Source organism: Leguminivora glycinivorella, chromosome 8, assembly GCF_023078275.1.
Source record: "Leguminivora glycinivorella isolate SPB_JAAS2020 chromosome 8, LegGlyc_1.1, whole genome shotgun sequence".
In the NCBI taxonomy this organism is placed as follows: domain Eukaryota; kingdom Metazoa; phylum Arthropoda; class Insecta; order Lepidoptera; family Tortricidae; genus Leguminivora; species Leguminivora glycinivorella.
The window spans coordinates 6395105-6420824 of NC_062978.1; the positions used below are offsets into that span (position 1 = coordinate 6395105).

The 25720-nt window shown below is 38.5% G+C and overlaps 2 protein-coding genes across 3 annotated transcripts in view; both read left to right on the forward strand.

The window, feature by feature from the left end:
• The first annotated feature begins 25 nt into the window (after positions 1 to 25).
• LOC125228950 overlaps positions 26 to 25720 on the forward strand; it is a 99627-nt gene continuing 73932 nt past the window's right edge. The window contains exon 1 of one of the 2 annotated variants that reach the window (XM_048133677.1): positions 26 to 535. The gene's annotated coding sequence lies outside the window, so the exon portion shown is untranslated. The remainder of the gene's footprint in view (positions 536 to 25720) is intronic. The other variant, XM_048133683.1, reaches the window with a different exon arrangement.
• On the forward strand, positions 17348 to 19474 carry LOC125228674. Its single transcript, XM_048133326.1, has 5 exons — positions 17348 to 17433; positions 17659 to 17743; positions 18234 to 18392; positions 18735 to 19316; positions 19463 to 19474. The coding sequence occupies exons 1-5, from the start codon at positions 17348 to 17350 to the stop codon at positions 19472 to 19474; spliced, it is 924 nt and encodes a 307-aa protein (XP_047989283.1).

The window sequence follows — 25720 nt, forward strand, 5'->3', positions numbered from 1 at the left end:
TTAGTGTTGGTGTTGCCTGTATGTATTTGAGTTAGCAAAATTTTTTGTCAGCTTTGAGCTTAGCTCTTTCGAGAAAACAGAAAATGTTAAATGTTCATAAACTTCTGTTTCTGAATGTAAAGGTTTAATTTTATACTTCGGTGTTAAGCCTTCCGTTCTTACAAAGAACGTCGAGGAGCTCGTTTTATCTATAAATAATTGGTTGAGTTGCGCAACATGGCGAATTGAGCTCAGCTGCTGTAATGAAACTCTTAATAACTTTGTGACTGTGACACGCTCTAGTTAGCTTTGAAGATTTTTAACGCGCACGGTTGGCGCGGTGTGGCAGCGGCGGCCTGTTACAGTTAGCTGCGCGCGCTCGGGCTCCGTGAAGTGTGATGCTGGCCGTGAGCTAGGCGCGGATCGGAGCTCGTCGAGCTCAGGGAAGTCAGCAGCGGAGCGCCGGGCGCTGTGTTTCTGGTCAGGAGCAAGTGTCAGCCGTCAAGCTGGAGCGGCTACCCGAGTACCTGCGCGACACCGTCGACTGGTTCATGGGGTGAGTGGCCGCACAGAACATTAGGCTCGATAATATCACTGCTTTGTTGTCAATATATAGAGCAACACATATGTCTTATACACAGTAGATAGACATTCCACTAATCTATCTTATTGAATGCATGATTCATAAATTTAATTAATAACACTATTTTATCACATCAGCTGATCTCTAATCAATATGAAGTATTACTTGTTTTGTGTTTACTGGAAAATATAATGAAATCCTTTTCAAACATTCTGATAAGATATTTATTTTTATATCCAATTTCCCGAATACATTATGAATGTAAATAAGTGAAGCAAGTGATACATGAAAATGTTGGCATCTTTGTGTGACATGTTATAATTAAATAGAGCAACAACTTCATAAATTCATTCACTTTGAAATTAAAGTATGAACTAATATAACATCATAATAATGAAACAAAGATCATAAAATAAAACAGGGACAATATTTCATTTTAAACTTATGAAAAATACAAAATTATTTAGTATACAATTAGGAACCTCCAGGTCTTTTGTTACTGTTTTCTTTTTTTGCAGTACATTTTTGTATTGCCAATATACATACATACATATACAATCACGCCTGTATCCCATAAAGGGGTAGGCAGAACGTGCCACTCTTGGCAAATAAGGGGTTGAAAGAAAACTAAACTGTGACATTGCAGTGACAGGTTGCCAGCCTCTCGCCTACGCCACAATTTAACCCATATCCCATAGTCGCCTGTCGCCTTCTACGACACCCACGGGAAGAAAGGGGGTGGTGAAATTCTTAACCCGTCACCACACAGGCCAATATATAATGTGTTTATGTGGCTGTATGATTTCTGAATAAACTAAAAAAAAAAAGTTAAAACAAATACTTAGTAGACTGATTATTACATTAAACATTTTTTTTTTTTTAATGGGGACACCTTACACAGATCAACTTAGCCCCAAACTAAGCAAAGCTTGTACTATGGGTGCTAAACGACGATATACATACTTAAATAGATAAATACATACTTATATACATAGAAAATATCCATGACTCAGGAACAAGTATCTGTGCTCATCACACAAATAAATGCCCTTACCGGGATTCGAACCCAGGACCGAAGCTTAGCAGGCAGGGTCACTACCAACTGAGCCAGACCGGTCGTCATTATATTAATTTTATTGAAAATAGAAATTAAATATGTACAGTTGTAGTGTGAAATGCTTTTTATGGAAACATATGAATATGTCATATCCACCATCATATGTATATTCCTACAGGTTAAGGATAAAATTCAGTTAATCTTTATAATTTATTGTTTTGTTTTCAAAACATGATACACTTTTACCCCCTTATTCATAAACATAGAGTATGTTTATGAATAAGGGGGTTAGGATAGGATGTAAAAAATAACCAAGGTGATTATGTCATAGAACTCATATAAGTATAATTACTTAGTTGTTGTACAGGTATACAGGAATATAATATATTGATGAATGCTTCATATATTTATCTCTGCTGACAAGATAAATAATAATTAAAAGAATTGTCTACCAGTAGAGTATGTTTAATGATTCCCTGCTAAGCAAAGTTTGTTTTAGTAAATCATTGCAGCAATACATATTTTATCTATATTTCACAGCACAAATAATTACGTACAAATGACACCATATCAATGAATGAGTTAATTGTGAGGCCAAACAGATAAATGTGCTTGTTGGTCATTGGCTTGCTAGAGAGGTCTGCCAATTGTACTTTTTTTGTGTGCAATAAAGTTTAAATAAATAAATAAGTTGTCCAGCTGTACAGCAAAAATAATTATTGCACTGGATATTTGAACTATATAAGATCCTAGCTTTTGCCCACGGCTTTGCTCACGTTAGAAAGAGACAAAATGTAGCCTCCTTCCCTTCAACTATCTCCACTTAAAAAATCACGTCAATTCGCCTCACCGTTTTGCCGTGAAAGACAGACAAACCAACAGACACACACACTTTCCCATTTATAATATCAGTATGGATTATAATATATGGATTATGATAAGTAGATAGATACAATACACCTCAGTAAAATAAGTATAAATCATATTAAGACGATACGGTAGGGGTCAATTCTCCATACAAACACTCTCAACTATTTCCTCCCTGGTTTTTGAAGATAGAGCAATGATTTTTTCAACACAGATTGTTATTATTTTATCTGTGTCGGACCGTTTTGATTTTTTTGATATTCTGCTTTTTAAAGACTAGAGCCAATCAAAAATTTCCAAAAACGGCCTTTTTCATTGTGGCGCAAAAAAAGGTGTGAGACTCAAGATTAGTAACAATTAACCAAAAAAGCTAAACGGTCCGACATAGATTATTTCATTGTCATTCAGATTCTCAAATTACGTTCCGATTAATTAAGTTTTGAAGGAGGAAAGAGTCGAGAGCGGAATGTCTGAATGATTTTAGAGAAATATCTTTTGACTGAGTTGTTCTTAATGGACAATTTTTTTCGATGGGATGCTCTGACAATTTCTTAATTTATGGCGAAGACGAAGGAAGAGACTGTTGAGAAGTGTCAAACACCTATTGTGCGATTGTCACCCTCGCCAGACAAATTATGATGAACTTTGGAGCAGATTACCTGTAACGGCTGTTACCAAAGGATTTCAGAGCAACTTGCCATGAACCTCATCATCAAACACATGGAGATGGTCGAGAAGCCCCTGAATAGCTGAAGGATACTTGCACAAAAATTAAAATTTTGAAAAAACCCCCGACCGCGATATAGTGGACCGATTTTTATGACACATGGCTAAGAACACTCCCGACTAACTCAGCTTTCAGACAAAAAAAACTAAATCAAAATTGGTTCATCCGTTCGGGAGCTACGATGCCACAGACAGACACACACACAGACAGACAGACAGACACGTCAAACTTATAACACCCCTTCGTTTTTGCGTCAGGGGTTAAAAAAGATGGATAAAATGAAGATAAGATCCCAGCCAGGCTAATTGAAATACATATTAAACATGATGAGAAGGATGGATTTGGAGAGTGCATGACATAGGACATTTTTTATCAATTATTATCATTATTCCACATCCATACAGACATAGTATCGGACCAAAATCTTATCCAATTATACATATAAGTACAAAAATAATAGAACTGAATCCAAATATTTGCTTGTACATTGAATTTTTATTTTACAAAATTTTAAACATAATTCTGCCAAATTCAGTTTTGTTTGTTTCTTTAACTACAATGGCTTGCCTATAGGTATGTATATGGTCCTCCTCATCGTTTTCGATGACGGCGACCCTAAATACGCCTTACGGACGTTTCCTTGCGTGTGCTCTAATGTGGCTGGCCAGGCCGAACTTGATTTTAAATACTACCTGGTAACCTGACACGTGTGGCAATAAAGTTGGCCAGCGGAGTTATACGTGTACGCGTAGGAGGGCTTAGGTCACTCTTTTCGTAATTGTCGCTTTTCGTCGAAGGTTTTGAGGCGGTTATCCTCAAATGCCTTAACACCTTTATAGATAGTAGTTCGCCAAGATGACCTTTTCGCAGAAAGCTCCTCCTAACGCTCATGGCCGATGTCGCAAGCGTTCAGATGTCGTTTGAGCACGTCCTTGTAGCGCAGGTGCTGACCACCGTGCCTTCGCTTACCCGGCGCTAACTCAGAGTAGAGAACAGCTTTTGGCAAGCGGTGCGCGGTGGTCGCCCATTCTAAGGACGTGCCCACACCATCTAAGCTGCCGCTGCATTAATATGGCCTCCATACCATACAATCCAGAACGACGCAGGACCTCTGAGTTGGGGACGCGATCCAGCCATTTGATCCTAAGTATAGACCGCAGACATCTCAGGTGGTAAGTGTCTAGGTCTCTACGTCTGTTTTGTAGAGGCATCATGTCTCTGCTCTGCGTATAGGCAGGGGCGGCTCATTCCGCGATTCTATCGCCGCGCTACAAGTACATGCTGGCGGCCGCGAGTTCGCGGCCTAATCAGGGGTGGCGCGCGTTCTCACGGAACGCACGTTCGTACTTTCGATTGTTAGTTTACGTCACGAGTTTTTTATAAGTTTTATCACAGAATATATAATAGTACTATTGTAGTAGTATTGGGAGGGGTTTGAATTGGGGGAGGGGTTTGAATTGGTGTTAGATAGGCCTCGGTGGGCTTTACTGTGCTAGGCGGTGAAGTTCCTGAAACAAAATACTGAGTTTGCCAGTTTGCGTAGGTTTAAATAAGCAAAGTTAGACCTAAGTTCCGCACACCAATTAAGTCCTGCATACACGTCCCTGCCGTCCCTCCTGGGCAATGTTTTGGTTCGCTAACAGGCTTTGCTCCATTATAAATATACCCTGGGACCAAAATAGCTGAGTATGCAGGGCGAAGGCGAGCATTCGGCGCCGTAAAACCGAATACTTAGCTAAGGGAGACAACCCTGACAGAAAAACGCTTAGGCTACCAGAAGCCTTGGGGTAACCCCTTAAAGCCTGGCTCTGCGGGCACGGACGCAAAGATGGCAGCCCCATCATCGTGATCGGGGCGCTGTGGGCTAATCACCTGCACGCTCTTAAAACACAACTGATTATGAAACCTACACAAGAGAAAATAACCGGACCCCCCTTTTTACGACAACCCTTGGCATGAAACAACGGACACGGATAGGATGCTGGAATGTCAGAACCATGACTCGACCTGAAAGGCTGCCTCAGGTAGCTAAAGTCATGAGTGATTACAGCATTCATATCCTAGGATTGAGCGAGACGAGGTGGAACGGATTTGGAGAAGTGGAGGCAGATTTTGGCACTACACTACTGTTTAGCGGCAAGGAAGACGAAGGCGCACGCCGGGAATATGGAGTTGGTCTTCTCCTCAGCCGCGGTGCTATGAAAAGCCTGTTAAGCTGGAAGCCGATTTCGGAACGCATCATGTTAGCGCGATTTGACTCTAGGGCCCGTAAGATCAGCGTCGTACAGTGTTACGCTCCAACGAATGAAGCCACAGACGAGTCAAAAACCGCCTTCTATGACCAACTTGAGACCACACTCAGAAGTGTTCGCAAGCAGGACATCGTGATCTTGATGGGCGACTTCAACGCGAAGTTAGGCAGCGACAATGATGGCAGAGAACATTACATGGGTATACATGGAGCCACCGGAAACATGAACGAGAACGGAGAACTTTTCGGCGAGTTGTGTTCCGCTAGAAGCCTCGTAGTGGGTGGTACACTATTTAAACACAAGGAGTGCCATAAGACTACTTGGAATTCCCCGACGGTGTAACGCGTAACCAAATTGACCATGTTGCGATCAGCCGTACCTGGAGGTCCTCATTACTGGACGTGCGGAACCGGCGTGGAGCCGACGTGGACAGCGATCACCATCTTGTTGTTGCTGAAGTGCGGCTAAAATTGGCGGTCCCCCGCCGCAAGTCCGAGAAGATCTCTAGAAGTTTCGATGTACGCAAACTCCGGAACCCTGAATCGCGGGAGAAATTTCGCCTATGTCTCAGGAATCAGTACGAACTTCTAGAGGAACTTGAAGATGAGCAGTTGGACGAAACTTGGAGCCGCATCCGCACCGCCTATACGAGAGCCGGTGAAGAGGTGCTCGGGTACACGAAGCCGATCAGGGAGAGCTGGATGTCAGCAGATCTATGGCAGCTTATAGAAGATAGGCACCAAATTAATCTCCTGCTGCAATCTTCTACAGAGCCAGAAACGTCCAGTCTCCGAGAACGGTACAGCACCCTCCGTTCGAGGATCAGGAAATTCGCGCGCAGAGACCGCCGCCGAGCCGCAGACGAGCTGGCGGAGCGCGCAAATACCGCCGCACGCCGCAGCGACATGCGCGAGCTGTACGACGTAACGCGCCGCCTCAGCGGCCGTCGGGCACGTACAGCAAAGAAACCGCTGAAAGGTAAAGACGGCAGTCTCCTGTGCACCTCAAGCGAGCAGCTGCAAAGGTGGACCGAACACTTCTCGAGCCTGCTGGAGCAAGCCCAATCCCCTGACACCCAGCATACCAGTAATGATCTCCCAGACGAGCTACTGGGTGTGCCAACGGCTCCACCGTCCTTTGCAGAAGTTTTGGTGGCGGTGAAGTCCCTGAAACCGGGGAGAGCGCCGGGCATTGATAGCATCCACGTGGACATGTTGAAGGTCGATCCTGGGACATCTGCAACTCTACTGTATCCTCTACTGACCCGTATCTGGGAAGCTGGACGAGTACCCGATGAGTGGAAGCAGGGACTCTTGGTGAAAGTCCCAAAGAAGGGTGATCTATCGCAATGCGATAACTGGCGCGGCATAACGCTCCTGCCCACAGCCGCAAAAGTTTTAGCAAAGATACTGCTCAATCGCATTGCACCAAGAGTGGCATGGAACAGAGTGTCGAATGGCAGTCGGAGTTGTTCCTCGCCTTTGTGGACTTTGAAAAAGCCTTCGATACCGTGAAGTGGAGCGCGCTGTGGTCCAGCCTTCGTCGCAGGGGCATACCCGAGTGTGTCATCCGCATCATCCGCTCCCTGTACGAGGGGAGCACATGTAGGGTGATACATGAAAAGGAAATGGGAGCGCCTATACAAATAAGTGCCGGTGTGAAGCAGGGATGCCTCCTGTCTCCACTGCTATTTATAATTCTGCTCGACGACGTCATGAGAAGAGTGGTCAAAACGCCAAGAGGCATTTCCTGGCATACAAAGGTACTGGAAGATCTTGATTACGCCGATGACATCGTGCTGATTTCGCCATCTTTAGCCCACCTAAAAGCGAAACTTGAGAGTCTTCAAGAGGAAGCTGAAGCTATGGGCCTGCGAATCAACCGACGGAAGACTGTCAATATGCGAGTACAATCAGCTTGTAAGGAACCTTTGTTGCTCAAAAACGACCGCCTTGAATCAGTCTCCAAGTTTGTGTACCTCGGCAGTACACTGTCGTGTCAGGGAGGTGCAGACGATGACGTCGAGAGCAGAATTAAGAAGGCAAAAGCTGCATTTGCTCAACTCAAGCCTGTTTGGGATTCAAACGTGCTTACTCGCCGCGTGAAAATCTCCCTCTTCGAATCTATTGTCAAGACCGTGCTTCTCTTCGGCTGTGAGACATGGAGAGTGACAAAGGGGCTGACGCACAAACTTCAAGTGTTTGTCAATAAGTCCCTCCGGTCGATCCTCCGTATCTTCTGGCCGAAAACTATAAGGAATGAGAATCTGTGGAGTATGTGCCGACAACCTCCGATCGCCCAGGAAGTGGCTCAGCGGAAATGGAGATGGATCGGTCATACCCTTCGAAGAGGAGCTACCAACAGCGCCAGTATCGCGTTTGAGTGGCGGCCTCAAGGAGGAAAGAGGGCCCGCAAACGCCCCGTACACACCTGGAGGCGGAGCGTTGAGAACGAGCTGAGGGAATATGGACTGAGCTGGAACGAGGCCAAGGCGGTGGCTCAAGATAGAAAGGCGTGGAAGGATCTTGTGGAGGCCCTATGCACCTATGGGGTGCCTTAGGACATACAACATACAACAATAGTACAAGTACAGAAGGCCCACTGCTTTGATGTTCACGAAATGCCGCCTTTTTAAATACCTACAAAATTCTTACAAAGAAACGAGCTGCACGTGCGCGGCGTCCGGCGATAGGGTTACCTATGGATTAAAACGAATGAATACTCACATAAAATTTTATACTATTATATTCAAGTCTTGGGTACTTTCTAGGTATATATACTGTATTTATATTTTTTTGTTCAAGTTCCAACAGTACAAGCCTTATTCGTGGGACTTTTCCGTGGGACTTAATTAGTAGTAGATCTGTGTAAGAATGTCCTATGGTATTTATTTTATTCATGATGTCTATTTAACTAAGTATTATTACCCATTCGACACGCGGACATCGCATATGAACCTTAAAAAAACTCGCGACGTTAAGTAACAATAGAAAGTGCGAACGTGCATTCCGTGAGAACGCGCGCCAACCCTGAGTAGGCCGCGAACTCGCGGCCGCCAGGATGTACTTGTAGCGCGGCGATAGAATGGCGGAGTGAGCCGCCCCTGGTTTTATATGCGATGTCCGCGTGTGAATGGCTAATCGTGCTTAGTTAAATAGACATGAATAAAATAGGACAATCTAATCTAACACAGATCTAGTAGTCGGGTAGCGATAACTTTTGAGGTTTCGATAATATTCATGTTGCTTATTTTTTGAATATAGTTTTAAGACTATTGATCAAATATAAAAATAATGTTTTGTGCGTTCCTAGGTACTTGCTTAGCACGAACTTTAGGTATTTCTCTTTTTAAGCAGTGTTCAGTCAAAAAAATATTCGAGAAGAAATTATTTGTATTTGTCTAAAAACAAAGTGGTTGCCGATGTATATATGCATTTTGTGCAATTTTCATCCATGGGTTTAATGATATTCAAAAAAATTCTAATATTGATCCTAAAACCCTTAAAAAAATATTAGAGTCAGTAAGTGAAGCCTTGTACGATTCAGGGCATTAAAATATCTTATTTTTTTAAAAGTGTGCGACATTCATAGATTGCTTATATTTAAAAAAAATATTTTGTAATAAAAACCCGTTCAAATCCTCAAAAAAATTTTCATGTTCATAAGTTGACGTCTATATTATTATTAATATAATATCGAGTCATCAAATTTAATTTGTGCGGTTTTGATCAATGGGTTTTCAATATTTGACTATATTTCAATAGCAAAGTATTTTAAATTTTCGCGCAGTGTGGCGCGCAACCGATAACCAATCAGGTTGGCGCGTGCCACTGGCGCGACGCCGCGCTGCCTCGCGGCGTAAGTACATACGTCTCGTGCGCAGTCATGCATAATTTAGGGTTGCCAGATGGTCGGGATTTGATGGTTTCTCCCAATTTTTTGCATGTCTTCCCAATTAAAACTAACACATATATATTATTACTGAACTTTATTTTACTCGTATTACATTATTAACGAAAAGACCAATCTGTATATTTCGAAAACACGTGAAGGTATCGCATCGAAAATATGATTTCATTTTACATTATTAGCTTGGTCAACGAACGATCCTAGATGGAATGGCCGAAAGCAGAAAGTTTCACTACGGGATGTTGTTAGGGGTAGTCAGGAGACATACATACTAAAAGTCCTCGGACTTTGGACGTGAGCTCGAAGAGGGGGGAATGAAAAAAGGTCCCATTTTTTGGTTTTTTGCTCATATTTCAAAAACTTTGCGTCATACGAAATTTTGGTTTACTACACTTTGAAAGCTTATAAAATTATCTATAACTTTGATCTAGAAACTATATTCTATTCTCAACTATTATCTAGGTATGAGCTCCTAAAAACTATTAATTTTTTAAAAATCGTTTTCCCCCCCACTTTTTGCTTCATACATTGCTCCATATCTTGAAAAATATTTATCTTTGACAAAAGTTTTCTTGAAAAATCTTGTAGATCATTCAAATACCTTTCATAATATGTGTACATATGCTTCTGGGTCATGTACCGTTAAATAATTATACGACTTTAAAACGAAATAAAACAAATGTATGTGATAAACGTGTAAAATATGTATTTCATGAAGTATTACGATGCTGTATAAATGCATTCACACAACAGGTAACAATACAATTAGCTGTACATAAAGGCCTTCTAACACCCACATCTACCACTACTACAATCTGTAGTGCACCGGCAAAATATTAACTTCAGTATTTCTTCCGGAGCAGCTGGTACTTTGGTTTGCACAGGAATCAGTAAGTTGCTTTCGTTCCGTGCCCATCCCCATTCATCATCCTCCTTGTGTTATCCCGGCATTTGCCACGGCTCATGGGAGCCTGGTGTTGACTTTGACAACTAATCCCAAGATTTGGCGTAGGCACTAGTTTTACGAAAGCGATTGCCATCTGACTTTCCAACCCGAAGGGTAACTAGAACTCATTGGAATTAGTTCGGTTTCCTCACGATGTTTTCCTTCACCGAAAAGCGACTGGCAAATATCAAATGACATTTCGCACATAAGTTCAGAAAAAAGTCATTGGTACGAGCCGGGTTCGAACCCGCAACCTCCGGATCGAAAGTCAACGACACCCCCAGGATAGAGGAAGACACTGATGATAACGGCGGGGAGGATATTGTCTAAGATACAGTTGTCACATCTGATCCAGATGACATGGAAAAAACAGTTTCAATTTGTTTGATTTATTTGGGACAACAAACACAGTAACACACAAGGTTATAATAGAGAATTGCAGTGTTGACAGTAGTAAGGTGTGAGACCGACAGCATTTCAAACAAACAAAGAAGACCGATTAGTATCATCCCGCCTAAAGAGGCAGCGAGTAAATTAAAACACGTGTAAGTTATATCCATACCTCCTAAGGATACTGAGGCAAGTGTAAACTCATGATTTTACATCAGAGGAGAGCCGTTCAAAGGTACAAAGTAACATAACTAACATATTTGTTCACGTAATAACATAAAAATTCGGATTTGTTTTAACGAAATCAATGAGGTTATTTCTGCATTCATGAGAATATCAAATTTATAACAGTTTATGATCTAAGAGTACTTGATTTCTAGATCTAAGAGTACGAGTATTTTAGCGCACTTGGTCCAGTATTCGTCAAGTAAAAACCTTTTTTTTTTACGTTAAAATTTGATTTAAAGTAGAATAGTAGTAGAAAACTTTTAAGAGTTAGGACATAATTGTAGTTATTTGCAGTTTTTACCCCTGAAACTAAGTTAGTTAGTTGTATTAGTATTCCACACTTTTTTTACCTCCCTCGCTAATATACTAATGACTTTTTTCTGAACTTATGTGCGAAATGTCATTTGATATTTGCCAGTCGCTTTTCGGTGAAGGAAAACATCGTGAGGAAACCGGACTAATTCCAATAAGTCCTAGTTACCCTTCGGGTTGGAAAGTAAGAAGGCAGTCGCTTTCGTAAAACTAGTGCCTACGCCAAATCTTGGGATTAGTTGTCAAAGTGGACCCCAGGCTCCCATGAGCCGTGGCAAATGCCGGGATAACGCAAGGAGGATGATGAATGGGGATGGCACGGAACGAAAGCAACTTACTGATTCCTGTGCAAACCAAAGTACCAGCTGCTCCGGAAGAAATACTGAAGTCAATACTTTGCCGGTGCACCACAGATTGTAGTAGTGGTAGATGTGAGTGTGAGAAGGCCTTTATATACAGCTAATTGTATTGTTACCTGTTGTGTGAATGCATTTATACAGCATCGTAATACAATCATGTTCATGATATACATATTTTACACGTTTATCACATACATTTGTTGTTTCATTTCGTTTTAAAGTCGTATAATTATTCAACGGTACATGACCCAGAAGCATATGTACACATATTATGAAAGGTATTTGAATGATCTACAAGATTTTTTAAGAAAACTTTTGTCTAAGATAAATATTTTGCAAGATATGGAGCAATGTATGAAGCAAAAAGTGGGGGGGGAAACGATTTTAAAAAAAATAACAGTTTTTAGGTGCTCATACATAGATAATGGTTGAGAATAGAAAAAAAGTTTCTGGATCAAAGTTATAGAGAATTTTATAAGCTTTCAAGGTGTGGTGAACCAAAATTTCGTATGACGCATAGTTTTTGAAATATGAGCAAAAAACCAAAAAATGGGACCTTTTTTCATCCCCCCCCTCTTCGAGCTCACGTCCAAAGTCCGAGGACTTTTAGTATGTATGTCTCCTGACTACCCCTAACAACATCCCGTAGAGAAACTTTCTGCTTTCGGCCATTCCACCTAGACCCCCCTTTTGAGCATTCATTGACTGATCTATATCCTCGTAATTGCGGTAAATTCGCCTTTATTCCAATATGGGGGTAATTTGATCCAGTATCCTATTCATACACCGTGATTATATTTATTATTGTAACTAATAATTTCAGTTTTTCGTTACACAATACAGGGTGTAATTTATGCAAAACCCAAAAAAGAGTAACGTTTTTTTTTCTATATTTTCCTAGATTTTCAATTATAATGCAAATTAAACGCACGGCGGCACAGTAAATGGAGTATAAAATCTTTCGCGATTTCTTTCCCAAATTTAGTTCTGCCAGGCACTATTGTCACAAAATAGACGAGAAACCAGCGTGTGTATACATACATACACTGTGTTTTTATTGAATTCCGTTAACTTTAAGGAAAGGTTCTTTAGGTCAAAAACAATTATTTATCTATGAATTATATATAAATTAATTATCTTTATATATGAATTATCTATCGCTTCTTGATCAAATCAGGGAAATATTGCAAAAAGGCCAGGTCAGAAGTACTCGAAACCGACGAGCGTGTATGAGAAACGTTATGAAAGTGTGTGAAGCGAAAGTGGTTTGTCAGGATCGTAGTAAATGGAAATCCGTGATCTCTGCCTACCCCTCTGGGAAACAGGCGTGATTGTATGCATGTATGTATGTATGGTATCTATGAAACCAGCGTCTTAACTTGTACGGTTATCGATCTATTTAAAAAAATAAATTTAATTACTGGACACGTGTGTGACATCCTATAAAATTTCCTAAAGTTAAATCCGTGTGAGAAACAAGAATAAAATAACATTCAACCAGTGTCTAGTAATTGACGTCACATGTCATAATAAATAGTATTCTGAAAGTATAAAGGCCGTACTACACTTTTTTTTTACTACTAATTGATTCATTAAATTTATTTTTTAATATGTATATTTCGTTTTCTTAGAGAAATTAATTGTAATTCACCTAAGCAAACTTCCCTTAAAGTTAACGGATATCAATAAAAACACATTGTATACCAGGTGGTTTCCGATAATGAACCTAACAACTGCATGTCGAATTTCATGGAAAACGAAAAAAAAAACACGGTGTATGAGTCATACAGTCAAATTAGACTAACTTGGTTGTTGCTTAGAAATAAAGTCATACCGTTGTATAAACTACTTACGTAGGTACCTTAAAGACAATTGACAGATTTTGACAGTTTTGATTCAAAATGTCATTTTGACAGTTTTGGCCCAAAATATCGCTTTGACAGTTTTGACCCAAGATGATGTTTTGACAGAGTTGACCCAAAATGTCAATTTGACAATTTTGAGCACAAATGCCAAGTTGATCGTTTTAACCCAAAATGTAAATTTGACATTTTTGACCCAAAATTTCATTTTTACATTTTTGGACAAAAGTGACATTTTGACATTGTTAACCCAAAGGGCAATATGACCGAATTGACACAATGCAATTTTGACAGTTTTGACCAAAATATCAATTTGACAGTTTTGACAGCAAATGACAATATCATCGTTTTAACCCATAAATACCCAAAGTGTAAAGAGAAGTCATTCCGTTGTCAACACGACAGATTACACATACCATAAAGGCAATTGACAATTTTTGACAGTTTTGATTCAAAATACCATTTTGACAGGTTTGAAATTAGACGTCAATTTGGAAGTTTTGATCGAAAATATATTTTGACAGTTCAACAGATAATCGCCAATTTGATCGTTTTAAAGCAAAATGTTAATTTGACAGTTTTTCCCCTACATTTTATTTTTACATTTTTGACCCAAAGTGACATTTTGACTTTGTTGAGCCAAAATTTTGATATAACAGAATTAACACAATGTCAATTTGACAGTTTTGACCAAAAATGTAAATTTGAAAGTTTTGACGAAAATGTCAATTTTACTTTTTGGACCAAAATGTCAATTTGACAGTTTTGAATTTTTGACCGAAATGTCAATTTGATAGTTTAGAGCAAAATTTAAATTTGACGGTTTTGACCAAAATGTCAATTTGACACTTTTGACAGCAAATGTCAATATGATCGTTTTAACCCAAAATGTAAATTGAAGTCATTCCGTTGTATAAGATATAGTACCTTAATGGCAAATGATAGATTTTGACAGTTTTGATTCAAAATGTCATTTTGACAGGTTTGATCTCAGGCGTTTGACAGTTTTGATCCAAATATATTTTGACAGTTTGGTCCCAAAATTTCATTCTGACAGTTATGACAGCAAATGTCAATAAGATTCGAGCCAAAATGTCAGTTTGATAGTTCTGACTCAAAATTACATTTTGACACTCTTGTCTTGACTCAACATACTTTTTTGACATTTTAGACTCGTAACTCCAGTTTGAAATTTTTTACCCAAAATCACATTTTGACAGATTATATGATCAAAATGACTTTTGACAATTTGTTTGTAATAATTATATAATAAAGTTACTTTTCAGTACAGATGGTGTTTTTTTTTACGCGCTAGCGCGAGAAGTATAAGTAGAGGAAGACTTCGAAGGGCCATCTGTACTGCAAGACGTTGTATGATACACGTGCGAAAAAGGAAATTCATAACTCATGTCAACTTAAGATACTCCCTCCGGTCCCGTTTTAATTTATCGTCCCTCGTTTCGAACTTCCTTTTCTCCGCACTTGTATCGTAAATCGTAATGTCTATTATAAAAAATAAAATAATGTACAACAAAAAGCGATATAGCTAAAGATTTAGGGTGGATATGAAAAATGTCATTTTGATATACTTTGACAAATGTCAAAATAAATTATACAGATTTTGATAAATGCTTTTTGCCGGCCGGGACCATAATATTCATACTAATGCCTGATTTAGAGTCTAAATCAGGCATTAGTATGAATATTATGGTCCCGGCCGGCAAAAAGCATTTTAGACGGCGTGCGAACTCGCATGCGATTTTAGTTACATTGCGGGCTGTTGAGGTTACATACAATTTTGCACAGCCATCAAATACCGCAATGTAATAAAACTCGTATACGAGTTCTCGTACCGTCTAAATGGGCCCTAATTCGTGTTACGAGTAACAAGGCACGCTAATTTTTAATGGAATTATTTTATGCCTGAAATAATTTATATCTGGGAAACATAAATATTATTTAGTTAAAATGCTACTCTAATACCGAACACAACAGGCTTTAAATTAAATAGCTTCATTTGGGCGCACAGTTTAAATAAACTAGCGTTTTATACGCAACGCGTCGTTTGTCGATTGCCGAGAGAGGTCATTGCCCTTCCCCGCTGCCGCGCTGATACCTACACTACCCGCGCCGCGTGGATTGCGCCCGCTTGACTCGATCGTACGCAAATAAAATTAAGAGCGCATTCAACGAAAACGTCGTAATAATGTAAAATTGATAGTTTTAGTCGGCAAAATGCTACACTTTCCGTCATCTAAAAGACTTATTAAGTTCAGGATTCGGTTAGGACATCTTCTTAACTTACATGTTGTGAGACTGGATTTTTAAAAACTAACTCACTTAATTAATTATGATTTTTTTTCTGGTGCATGTTTAGGAAAACCCGCAAAAAGTGCTGACTTAGTCCGCCTAATTTGTAAAATTTGGATAGTTTTGAATGCTTCAAGTGGTAAATATGTATTATGTATATCCTGTACTACAATCTTCTGAGACTACTTCTTTGTTATAAGGCTTTAGAATAGAGTAAATGAGGATATGATGAATCCAATTTGTTTCAGAAATCACCTCAGAATAAGTGTCAATTCCTTTGAAAACTTACTTGTTTTTGAAGTAGTTTTAATATAAAAATAATCTGCAACGCTTACTTAAACAGATTTTATGCAAAAGTTTTCTATTAATTGCAATTTAATATTTTTGACGATTTTTTAAAAATGCCTCCTTATTACCGGTTACGCGCGCTTGCGATGTCAGTACCGCGGCAGAGCTTCTAGAGGCAGGACGTGTGTTAGTCCGCTCCGCACGCGGCTCGACGATCGCGAAGTTATTTTGTCATTGTGTGCGGCACCCGCCGTGTCCAAAACCGCACTTGTGTGCGTGTTTGGCTGTACTGTTGCATGTATACTGCGACCGAAAACTTTGATCCTTGGGTTGACGACTTTGGTAAGTAACTAATTAACTTGACTAATATTTTTAGTAAGTATTATTTATTATTGAATATAATTTTAGGTTACTGACTCGTCTCAACAAAATCTTTGACAATAGATGGTACTCAGGATCTGATGATGAAGTCAGATGGTAGTCATGAGTTCTCATCAACCAGATCTTGAAACCATTTCGTGTTTGGGCTCTTTTGATTCGCCTCAACAAGATCTTTGACAAGAGGTGATGGTACCCAGGATCTGATGATGAAGCCGGAAGGTAGTCATGAGTTCTCATCAACCAGGTCTTGAAACCATTTCGTGTTTGGGCTCGTTTGATTTGCCTCAACAAGATCTTTGACAAGAGGTGATGGTACCCAGGATCTGATGATGAAGCCGGAAGGTAGTCATGAGTTCTCATCAACCAGGTCTTGAAACCATTTCGTGTTTGGGCTCGTTTGGTTCGTCTCAACAAGATCTTTGACAAGAGATGGTACCCAGGATCTGATGATGAAGTCAGATGGTAGTCATGAGTTCTCATCAACCAGGTTTTAAAACCACATCGTGTTTGGGCTCGTTTGATTCGTCTCAACAAGATCTTTGACAAGAGATGCTACCCAGGGTCTGATGATGAAGTCAGATGGTAGTCATGAGTTCTCATCAACCAGGTATTAAAACCACATCGTGTTTGGGCTCGTATGATTCGTCTCAACAAGATCTTTGACAAGAGATGCTACCCAGGTTCTGATGATGAAGTCAGATGGTAGTCATGAGTTCTCATCAACCAGGTCTTGAAACCACTTCGTGTTTGGGTTCGTCTGATTCGTCTCAACAAGATCTTTGACACGTGATATTAATAATCGAAGTTTGATAATTAAACCAAAATTTCTAGTTTTTGCATAAGTATATTTTCTAATACTTATTATAAATTGGTTTCAGTTTAACACTGGTACTAGCAATGGGGAAAGACAAAAAATACCAATGCCTTCAAAAACGAAAAAAATGGAACCGTTGCGTTTTACAGAATGCAAGAGAAGCTCTAAGGTATGTCACAATAATATTATTTATAAATATTTACAGAACTGAAATGAAACTTTTAATCGTCGAAAGTTTTAATCGTCTTATGCCTTAATTATATTTTCTGATATTATCGACACCTGTCAGATGTAGAAAGATTAAATTTCTAACAATTAACAATTTCAAGCATTTTATTTATCTTTTTGGAATAAGATGTTTTAATTATATTGATATTATTACAAATCATTTCAGATTGAAAAAGCTACAAGTTTCAAATAATAGTAATGCTCCTATAAGTAATGGTCCCAATGTTCAACAAACCGATCCCTTCAACGAGGTAAAAACCATAACTACACTTATTGAGTCTTTCAGTTACACGCTGGCAAAAAAGAGCAGAAAATAATAGGGGCACCACCGTCTATGTAAACCACTTTGCATGTGGCAACTATTTTGACACTTTTGTATGAGAAATGTAAGTGTTGCTGATAGTGTTGATGAATAGTTCCATTTCTTTTCCTTTTTGCCAAGCTGTACATAGGTTATTTATTTGAGTTCTGGAAATTTATATTTAGATTTCTATTCTATCAGTCTTTCGTTGGCCGCAGACGCCCCTCAGGAAGCAGGAGGAATTTCGTCAAGTTTTTCTATATAGTTTCTATATAAAGTATTTGTCTGTATGTGTGTGTGTGTGTGTGTGTGTGTGTGTGTGTGTGTGTGTGTGTGTGTGGCTGTCTATCAGTCTCTACGAGTTTTGTAAGCAAATTATCAGGTAAAAATTAATACTTTCACTTAGGGCGAAATATTTAAGTACTTTTACCTTTTTTTAGATCAATGACCAAACTTTAGATGACAATGACCAAACAACATTTCAAAATGATAACGGTAAATCACCACAACAAAATGTACAGTTTGATGAAGAGATTGAAGAGCGGAATGAGGCGGAAGAAATATCCCTTACAATAGAAAAAGAAATAGAAGATTCCGAAGTAAGTTTAACTAAATTTTTATTTAAATAATAAAGTAAATAAATAGATTATAGGACATTCTTTTTACACATATTATACATATAAAAAAAACTTACATAAATAAAATAACTAAATATTTATCGAAATTATCTTACACTAGATAGAAAAATACTTATATAAATAACTAAATATTGAATGGAAATATTTCACACTAGATAGAAAAATAATTAGACAAATAAAAGAACTAAAAAGTTCAATAGGAATAAAATAACTAGATAGGAAACATCTTATACTAATAGGTTAGATATGTGAAATCACTGAAATAAACTCCCTTACATTCCTTAAATATTGAAATTGTTTCAGGTACCTAATTATGTCGTTCAGGGGCGGAGAGTGATTGATTTTGAATATTTTATGACACAGTTAACTGCTATTGAATCACATGGTGATAAATTCGGTTGTAGGCTGAGCAATCTGAAAATAGTTCAAGAAAAACAAACCGGACTCAAATCGGTATTTTCTTATAAATGTCGTATGTGCGGTTTAAAATTTGTACTTAACACTTGCGACGATGATGCTATGAAACTCGACGTCAACGCTGGAGCAGTATCTGGAGCAATCGTGACCGGAATTGGATGGTCAAATCTTAATGAAATCAATGCCTCGATGGATTTACCAACTATGTCGTTCAATTTGTACAGCTCTACACACGACGATGTTGCAGAAATATGGCGTATAACTGCTGAGCAAACTATGCAGAAAGCTGCCGAAGATGAACGAGAAGCCGCAATAATACGGGGCGATGTCAATGATGCAGGAATAGCAATGATACCAGTAGAAGCAGACGCCTGTTGGAGTAAACGTTCATACAGAACAAATTACTCTGCTTTATCTGGTGTGGCAGCCATCGTTGGCGAACATACCGGTAAAGTATTGCATGTTGGGGTACGTAATCGGTATTGCGTGATATGTGCACGTGCTCAAAAAAAAGGTTCCTCCTCGTGAACATCAGTGCAGTAAAAATCATCATGGGTCAGCCACAAGCATGGAGTCAGCGATATTAGTAGAAGGTTTTAAATGTTCAATTGCAGAAAGAAATTTAATATACAAAACTTTGATAGCCGATGGAGATTCCAGCACCTACAAGAGTATTCTTGAGAGTCGACCATATCCGGACGTACATATTGAAAAAATAGAGTGCACTAATCACCTGTTGCGAAACTATAACGGTAAAAACATGCAATTGCAAAAAGATACTTCGATCCCATTACGTGAACGCAAACTCCTAACAGATGATCGGCTTACAAGACTCCGTACAGCTATTCGCTCGGCGAGCAAATTCAGAAGAAACGAAAACAACTCCATCGAAACTAAAATTAAAAACTTACAAGTGGACATCATGAACAGTATACGCCATATTTTTGGAGACCACGGGGACTGTGCTGATTATTATTGCACGCAACAACGAAAAACTGAGCAAAATTTAGTTCCACTCGTACCTTGTTTGCTGACAAAACTACAAAAGAACGCATCGAAATTGGCACTCCACTCTAGAAGTCTGTTAGCAAACTATACTAACAACCGAGCTGAGCAATTTAACAGCATGATTGCAAAAGTAGTAGGTGGCAAGAGGATAAATTACTCATTGAAAAATTCATACAAAGCACGATGCTATGCTGCAATTGTGGCTTTTAATACCGGAAAAGCACAGCACACTTTGTATAAAACACTTTGGAATAAGAGTCCTGGACTATCTTTGAAACGTGTGGAGGGAAAGAGACATGCGCAAAACACGCTTCGCTCAGAGAAACCTAAGCGCTGTAGAAAAAAAATCCTCTTCACCAAAACTGACGGGCACTACGGCCAGGAATACCAGCGCCCAGATATGGACCAAAAAGACTTTGATCAGGCCAAAGATCTTTTCTTGAACCATTTAAAAAAACAGGCAGCTAACCGGTCCGAAATAGAACGCAGCACTGTTCTACAGGCTGAAAGCGCATTGTGGTTAGAATTGAGGAGGTGCATTCTAACAGCATCGATATTTGCGAAAATATGCAAGAGACGCGCCAACCTGAATTCAGCACCTTTGGTCAAAACAGTTTTATATAATTATGACTTGAGCCATGTTCCTTCCATAAAACATGGAAAGGAGAATGAAGGAGAGGCTCTGGCGCAACTTGCTGCACAAGAAAACATAGTAATTGAGAAATGCGGGTTGTTTATAGACAAAGACCACTGTTTTCTTGGTGCTTCTCCAGACGGCATCTGCGATGAAGGGGTAGTGGAAATTAAATGCCCATTTTCCGCATTTGGTGTCGACCCCAACGATGCGATTAAGAATAAAAAAATTAAGTGTTTCAAAACAGACAAAGCCGGGAACTTTGTCATGGATATGAACCATGAGTGGTTTTATCAGATTCAGGGACAACTGCATATTGCAAATAAACCTATTTGTGTATTTGCAATATGGACTAGCCCTGAATTCTCTATGAAAGTTGTAAGAGTGCCCAAAAATGACGATTTCTGGGAACAGAAAATGTTACCAAAATTGACAAAATTTTACCATACTTGTGTCCTTCCAGAAATAATAGATCCGAGAAAATCACGTTCCATGCCAATCAGAGAAATAAAACTCTAGATATATTGTCTAAATTGTCTTCGATTACCGCTTACCGCGACACTTACACGACATCAAAGTAGTTTTAACTATAAAACTCCCGTGAGACTCATACATATTTAAAAATATTTTAAGCGGGTTACTCACGTATTAAGTCGATATAGCGTTCGACGCTACATCGAACGCTATATCGACTTAATACGTGAGTAACCCGCTTAAAATATTTTTAAATCAAAGTAGTTCATCAAGGAACCAAGCAAAACATAGATTCTGTATACCTTTTGCGTCATTTGGATTTCTAGAGTGGAATGCCAGTTGTGATGCGTTCATGGGCCGTCTGAGTTTCATGTAAATGTAAATGTGTCCCTGTAGCATACTTACTGAATAAATGTTTAAAAATAAAATTGTGCATTAACCATCGTTGAAATATATACTCGTAGTCTTGTGTTGTATGATTTTTTGTATTGAATGGTGCTCATTGTATTTGGTCAGCTTTTTTGCATTTTTTTAGTACAATATTCATGTATAAATGTATCGTTCTAATGATGGCGTAAGTTTGAATTGTCCTGTTTGTCACTGTCATCGCATTCATCTGAAAATTTTATGATTATGGAGTTATTCGTGAACTGGAAAGAAACTTGAGGTTCATTTATACTGGCTCATTATCTAAAGTAAATAGTTGTTCACAAAAATGAAGTTAATTAACTGGATTTAATTTGTAATGGAAAAGCAGTTTAGTTTAAATTTATAACACGACCTAATTTGGATATCGTAGGTCATCATTATCAGCCTATCCTCGTCCACTGCTGGACATAGGCCTCTCCTAATGCACGCCACTGCTCCCGATCTTCAGCTAATCTCATCCAGCCAACACCAAACACCAGATATCGTAGGTACTTCACATTATTTTTAGTACTGTCGTCATCTACTTGTTTAATTATTTTTTGAATTTTTTGAACCCACGATGTATGATTATAATAGTAAACCTAGAATGTTGTTAAATAAAATATTTAATGTATACTGGTATTTTGTATTAAAAGTATTGAAACTTTCTTGAGCCAGATTTTTTCTGACATGTGTAGTGTTACTTTAACCTGTAACTCTAAACTTTGCTCTCGTAATATTCTGTTCCCTTTTAGACATTTGAGATTCTTGATATAGATAAAAACATATTCCTTTTTTGACAGTAACAAAATATTACCTTAAAAAATTGTTTGAAGATTGTACTACAGGATATACGTATTAAGGCATGTTCACGAAATAAAGTAGCCATAGAAAAATTAAAATAAAACGTTTACTTCTTATAGTACTGAAAACAAAAAACATATTTATATGTAAAAACATTTTGAAAATAAAATGTAACCCAAATTTTACAGAAACTCTATGAATTGGCGAATTCCTTGACTTTGTTGCGAACACCTGCCATCAGTGTGCGTATTGAACTGTTATTGAACTGACGAGCGGCTGCGTTCCAAATTTGTTTAAAGTCAGCTTCATTGTCGGCCACTGCACCTTTCTTGAGCAGGTATCGCTTGATGTTTGCCCAATACCTTTCAATCGGGCGGAGTTCTGGGCAATTTGGCGGGTTCATGATTTTCGCAATATAACTAACGTTCTCGGCATCAAGCAAATTTAAGGTGGCTTTAGCGTAATGAGCAGATGCTAAATCAGGCCAAAATATTGGCGGAAGTGCATGTCTCCTATATAAAGGCAAAATACGCTTTTTGATGCATTCCTGTCGGTAAACATCACCGTTGATTGTGCCGGTAGTAAAAAAGCTCGAACTCTTTAACCCGCAAGAGCATATAGCTTGCCATACTAGTATCTTGGGGGCGAATTTCTCAAAAGCCACGCACTTGTGCTTTTCTGGGATATCCTCGCCAGCCGCACACGTATAAAACTGAGGCCCTGGTAAGGTTTTCATATCTTTTTTTACATATGTCTCGTCATCCATTAAAATGCACCGGCCGCTATTTTGAATTAAAAATTTGCTCAAAAGTTTAGCTCGAGATTTCGCTCTTTCGAGCTGGGCGGGAGTCCTTTTGGGATTTTCTGTTTCTTCCTAGTCTGTAAATAATTTCTTCTTTTAGCGTTTTGCACGTTCCCAACCGAAGTCTTTAATTTTTTGGCTACATCCCGGGTAGAGGCCGATGGATTTCGACGGAACGCCGCAACTATTGCTGCGTCCAATTGCGGCTTCACGCAGCCTTTTTTGCGACCTCGGCCTGGCAGATCCCCTAGTATATTATATTCCCCAAACTTTTTTATAACTTTTCGCACACCATCCTTAGATATTTTGAACCGTTTTGCGAGTTGTCGCATCGAAATTCCTTTTTCTGTGCAATAGGTGACTATAATTAATTTACGAATATTTGGATTTATTCTCGGCATATTTATTTTTATGTTGTAAGTGACATCTAATGTATATTTTTCTTAAACTTGATCATACCTACGTTCGAATGCCAGGTATTAGTATTGCAAAAAGTTTTTATATAAGTATGTAGGCCCAACTATAGATGGCTACTTTATTTCGTGGACAAGCCTTATAAATTTCAGTTTCAGTATTCAGTATTGTCTAAATTTTACAAATAAGATCGACTAATTTAGCATTATACGCGGGTTTTCCTAAACGTGCATCAGAGAAAACAATCATAATTAATTTAGTGAGTTAAGCCTGATTTAGACGGCGTGTGAACTCGCATGCGATTTTAGTTACATTGCGGGCTAATGAGATTATGTACAATTTTGTACAGCCATCAGATACCGCAGTCGGCAATGTTATAAAACTCGTGTGTGAGTTCTCGTACCGTCTAAATGGGCCCTAAGTTTTCAAAAATCCAGTCTGATAAGAATCAAAATACCTAATAAAAAAATGTTCTAATTGAAACCTGAATTAGATATATATTTTAGATAACGCAAAGTTTCTCCGACTAAACTATCAATTTTACATTATTATGACATTTTTCTTCAAAGCACCCAAAGAGTTCAGTTATACATAGGTACATAGAAAACATAATTATCATACACAAAATAAAATAAAACTATGGAAACGCATTATACATTTATTATACGCGATATAATTCATTTCCATACTTTTATTTCATGAGTAACTATCGCGGTAACCTAAGATAATATTATAATATTAATACACAATTTATTATGTTATAAAAGTTTTCTTATTTATTTTCGCGACTTCACATCTTAATAGAAATATTACCTCTGATAAGTTAAATAATTAAACTAAAAGTGCACAAAACCATGATGCAAATAATAGTTGGTGTTTTTACGCAAGTATCAATAACAGTTCGTCCGCAACGATACTGACGGCGTGGCTATGGTGGTAATCTGTAAACAACTTATGGGACGCGCCGAATGCTATCCCTTTCGCTCTAGGCGCACGTAATTGCGGTTCGAGGAGGATCGTACGCTATGTCTGTGTGTACCGCTGGCTACAATCGTTATACGTCTGGTTATAGTGTGCGTCTGCACACAGGCGCGCGCCAGCGCCGCCGGCGTCGAAATGCGAGCAAGCAGATTTTTTGAAAGCCCTCTTAATATTAATATCGTATTATTTAAGGAGCAATTGATTAAACTTGCACAAATTCATGTATCTTATTTATCATGCCTTTTAAGTTGATGAGATGTGAACTCTAGTAACTCTAATATTTTTTTGCAATGTTAAGAATACATTTTAGCTAAATTATTGCAATTTTAATAAAGCAATTGTTTAAGACAGCACAATATCAGTTTATTGGCATATTTTAAGGAGTCAACGCGACGTTTCTTATTTTTTTTTAACATGAATATTTTTTTGTATCTGTTTCGCTAGATATGACATAATACCATATCGCAATTGACAAAATTTGCACAAACTACTTATACATGTTAAAAATATCATTATAAATCCAACACAGTTACATGTTTTATCTCGAATATTTTTTTGAGCAAATTAGGTCAAAACAAAAATTATAACGACAATTTACCAAATTACTGAAAAAGCAACTTAGGTACTTTGCACAAAACGAAATGTAAAATGTATAAATTAACAATGTATCTATTAACGAAAACAGAATCGACTTTAATATTATTTTAACTTAGGGCTCAAAATATAGCCAGCGCCGCAGGACTATAGTGATTAAGTCCAACGGAAAAGTTCAATAAGGTTTGTGATGTTGGGACCACAGAATATATAATAGTACAAGTACAGAAGGCCCACTGCTTTTATGTTCACGAAATGCCGCCTTTTTAAATACCTACAAAATTCTCACAAAGAAACGAGCCGCACGTGCGCGGCGTCCGGCGGTAGGGTTACCTATGGATTAAAACGAATTAATACTCACATTAAAATGTTATACTATTATATTCAAGTCTTGGGTACTTTCTAGGTATATATACTGTATTTATATATTTTTGTTCAACTTACAACATTACAAGCCTTATTGAACTTTTCCGTGGGACTTAATCAGTAGCAGATATGTGTAAGAATGACCTATGGTATTTATTTTATTCATGGTGTCTATTTAACTAAGTAATATCTGGGCGACCGAGCTTCGCTCGGTTCTGTTTCGTATCCTTGACCTGTGTCGCCATCTAGTTCTAAAATAAATAGTACCTACATCGATCAATCGAAAGAACTCTCAGTCTTAACAACACAGCTACTCCACACGAGATGGCGCGCGTTTCGTCACAAAAGCTCAGTGTATTTTTCTATTCGTGTTAGCCTTGACCTGTG

Bases quoted from the DNA above. Each gene is read 5' to 3' on its own strand.
- LOC125228674 (XM_048133326.1), top strand. From the start codon at position 17,348: ATGGGGAAAGACAAAAAATACCAATGCCTTCAAAAACGAAAAAAATGG. The intron at 17,434-17,658 runs GTATGTCACAAT...AAATCATTTCAG, and splicing joins AATGCAAGAGAAGCTCTAAG to ATTGAAAAAGCTACAAGTTT. The intron at 18,393-18,734 runs GTAAGTTTAACT...AAATTGTTTCAG, and splicing joins AAGAAATAGAAGATTCCGAA to GTACCTAATTATGTCGTTCA.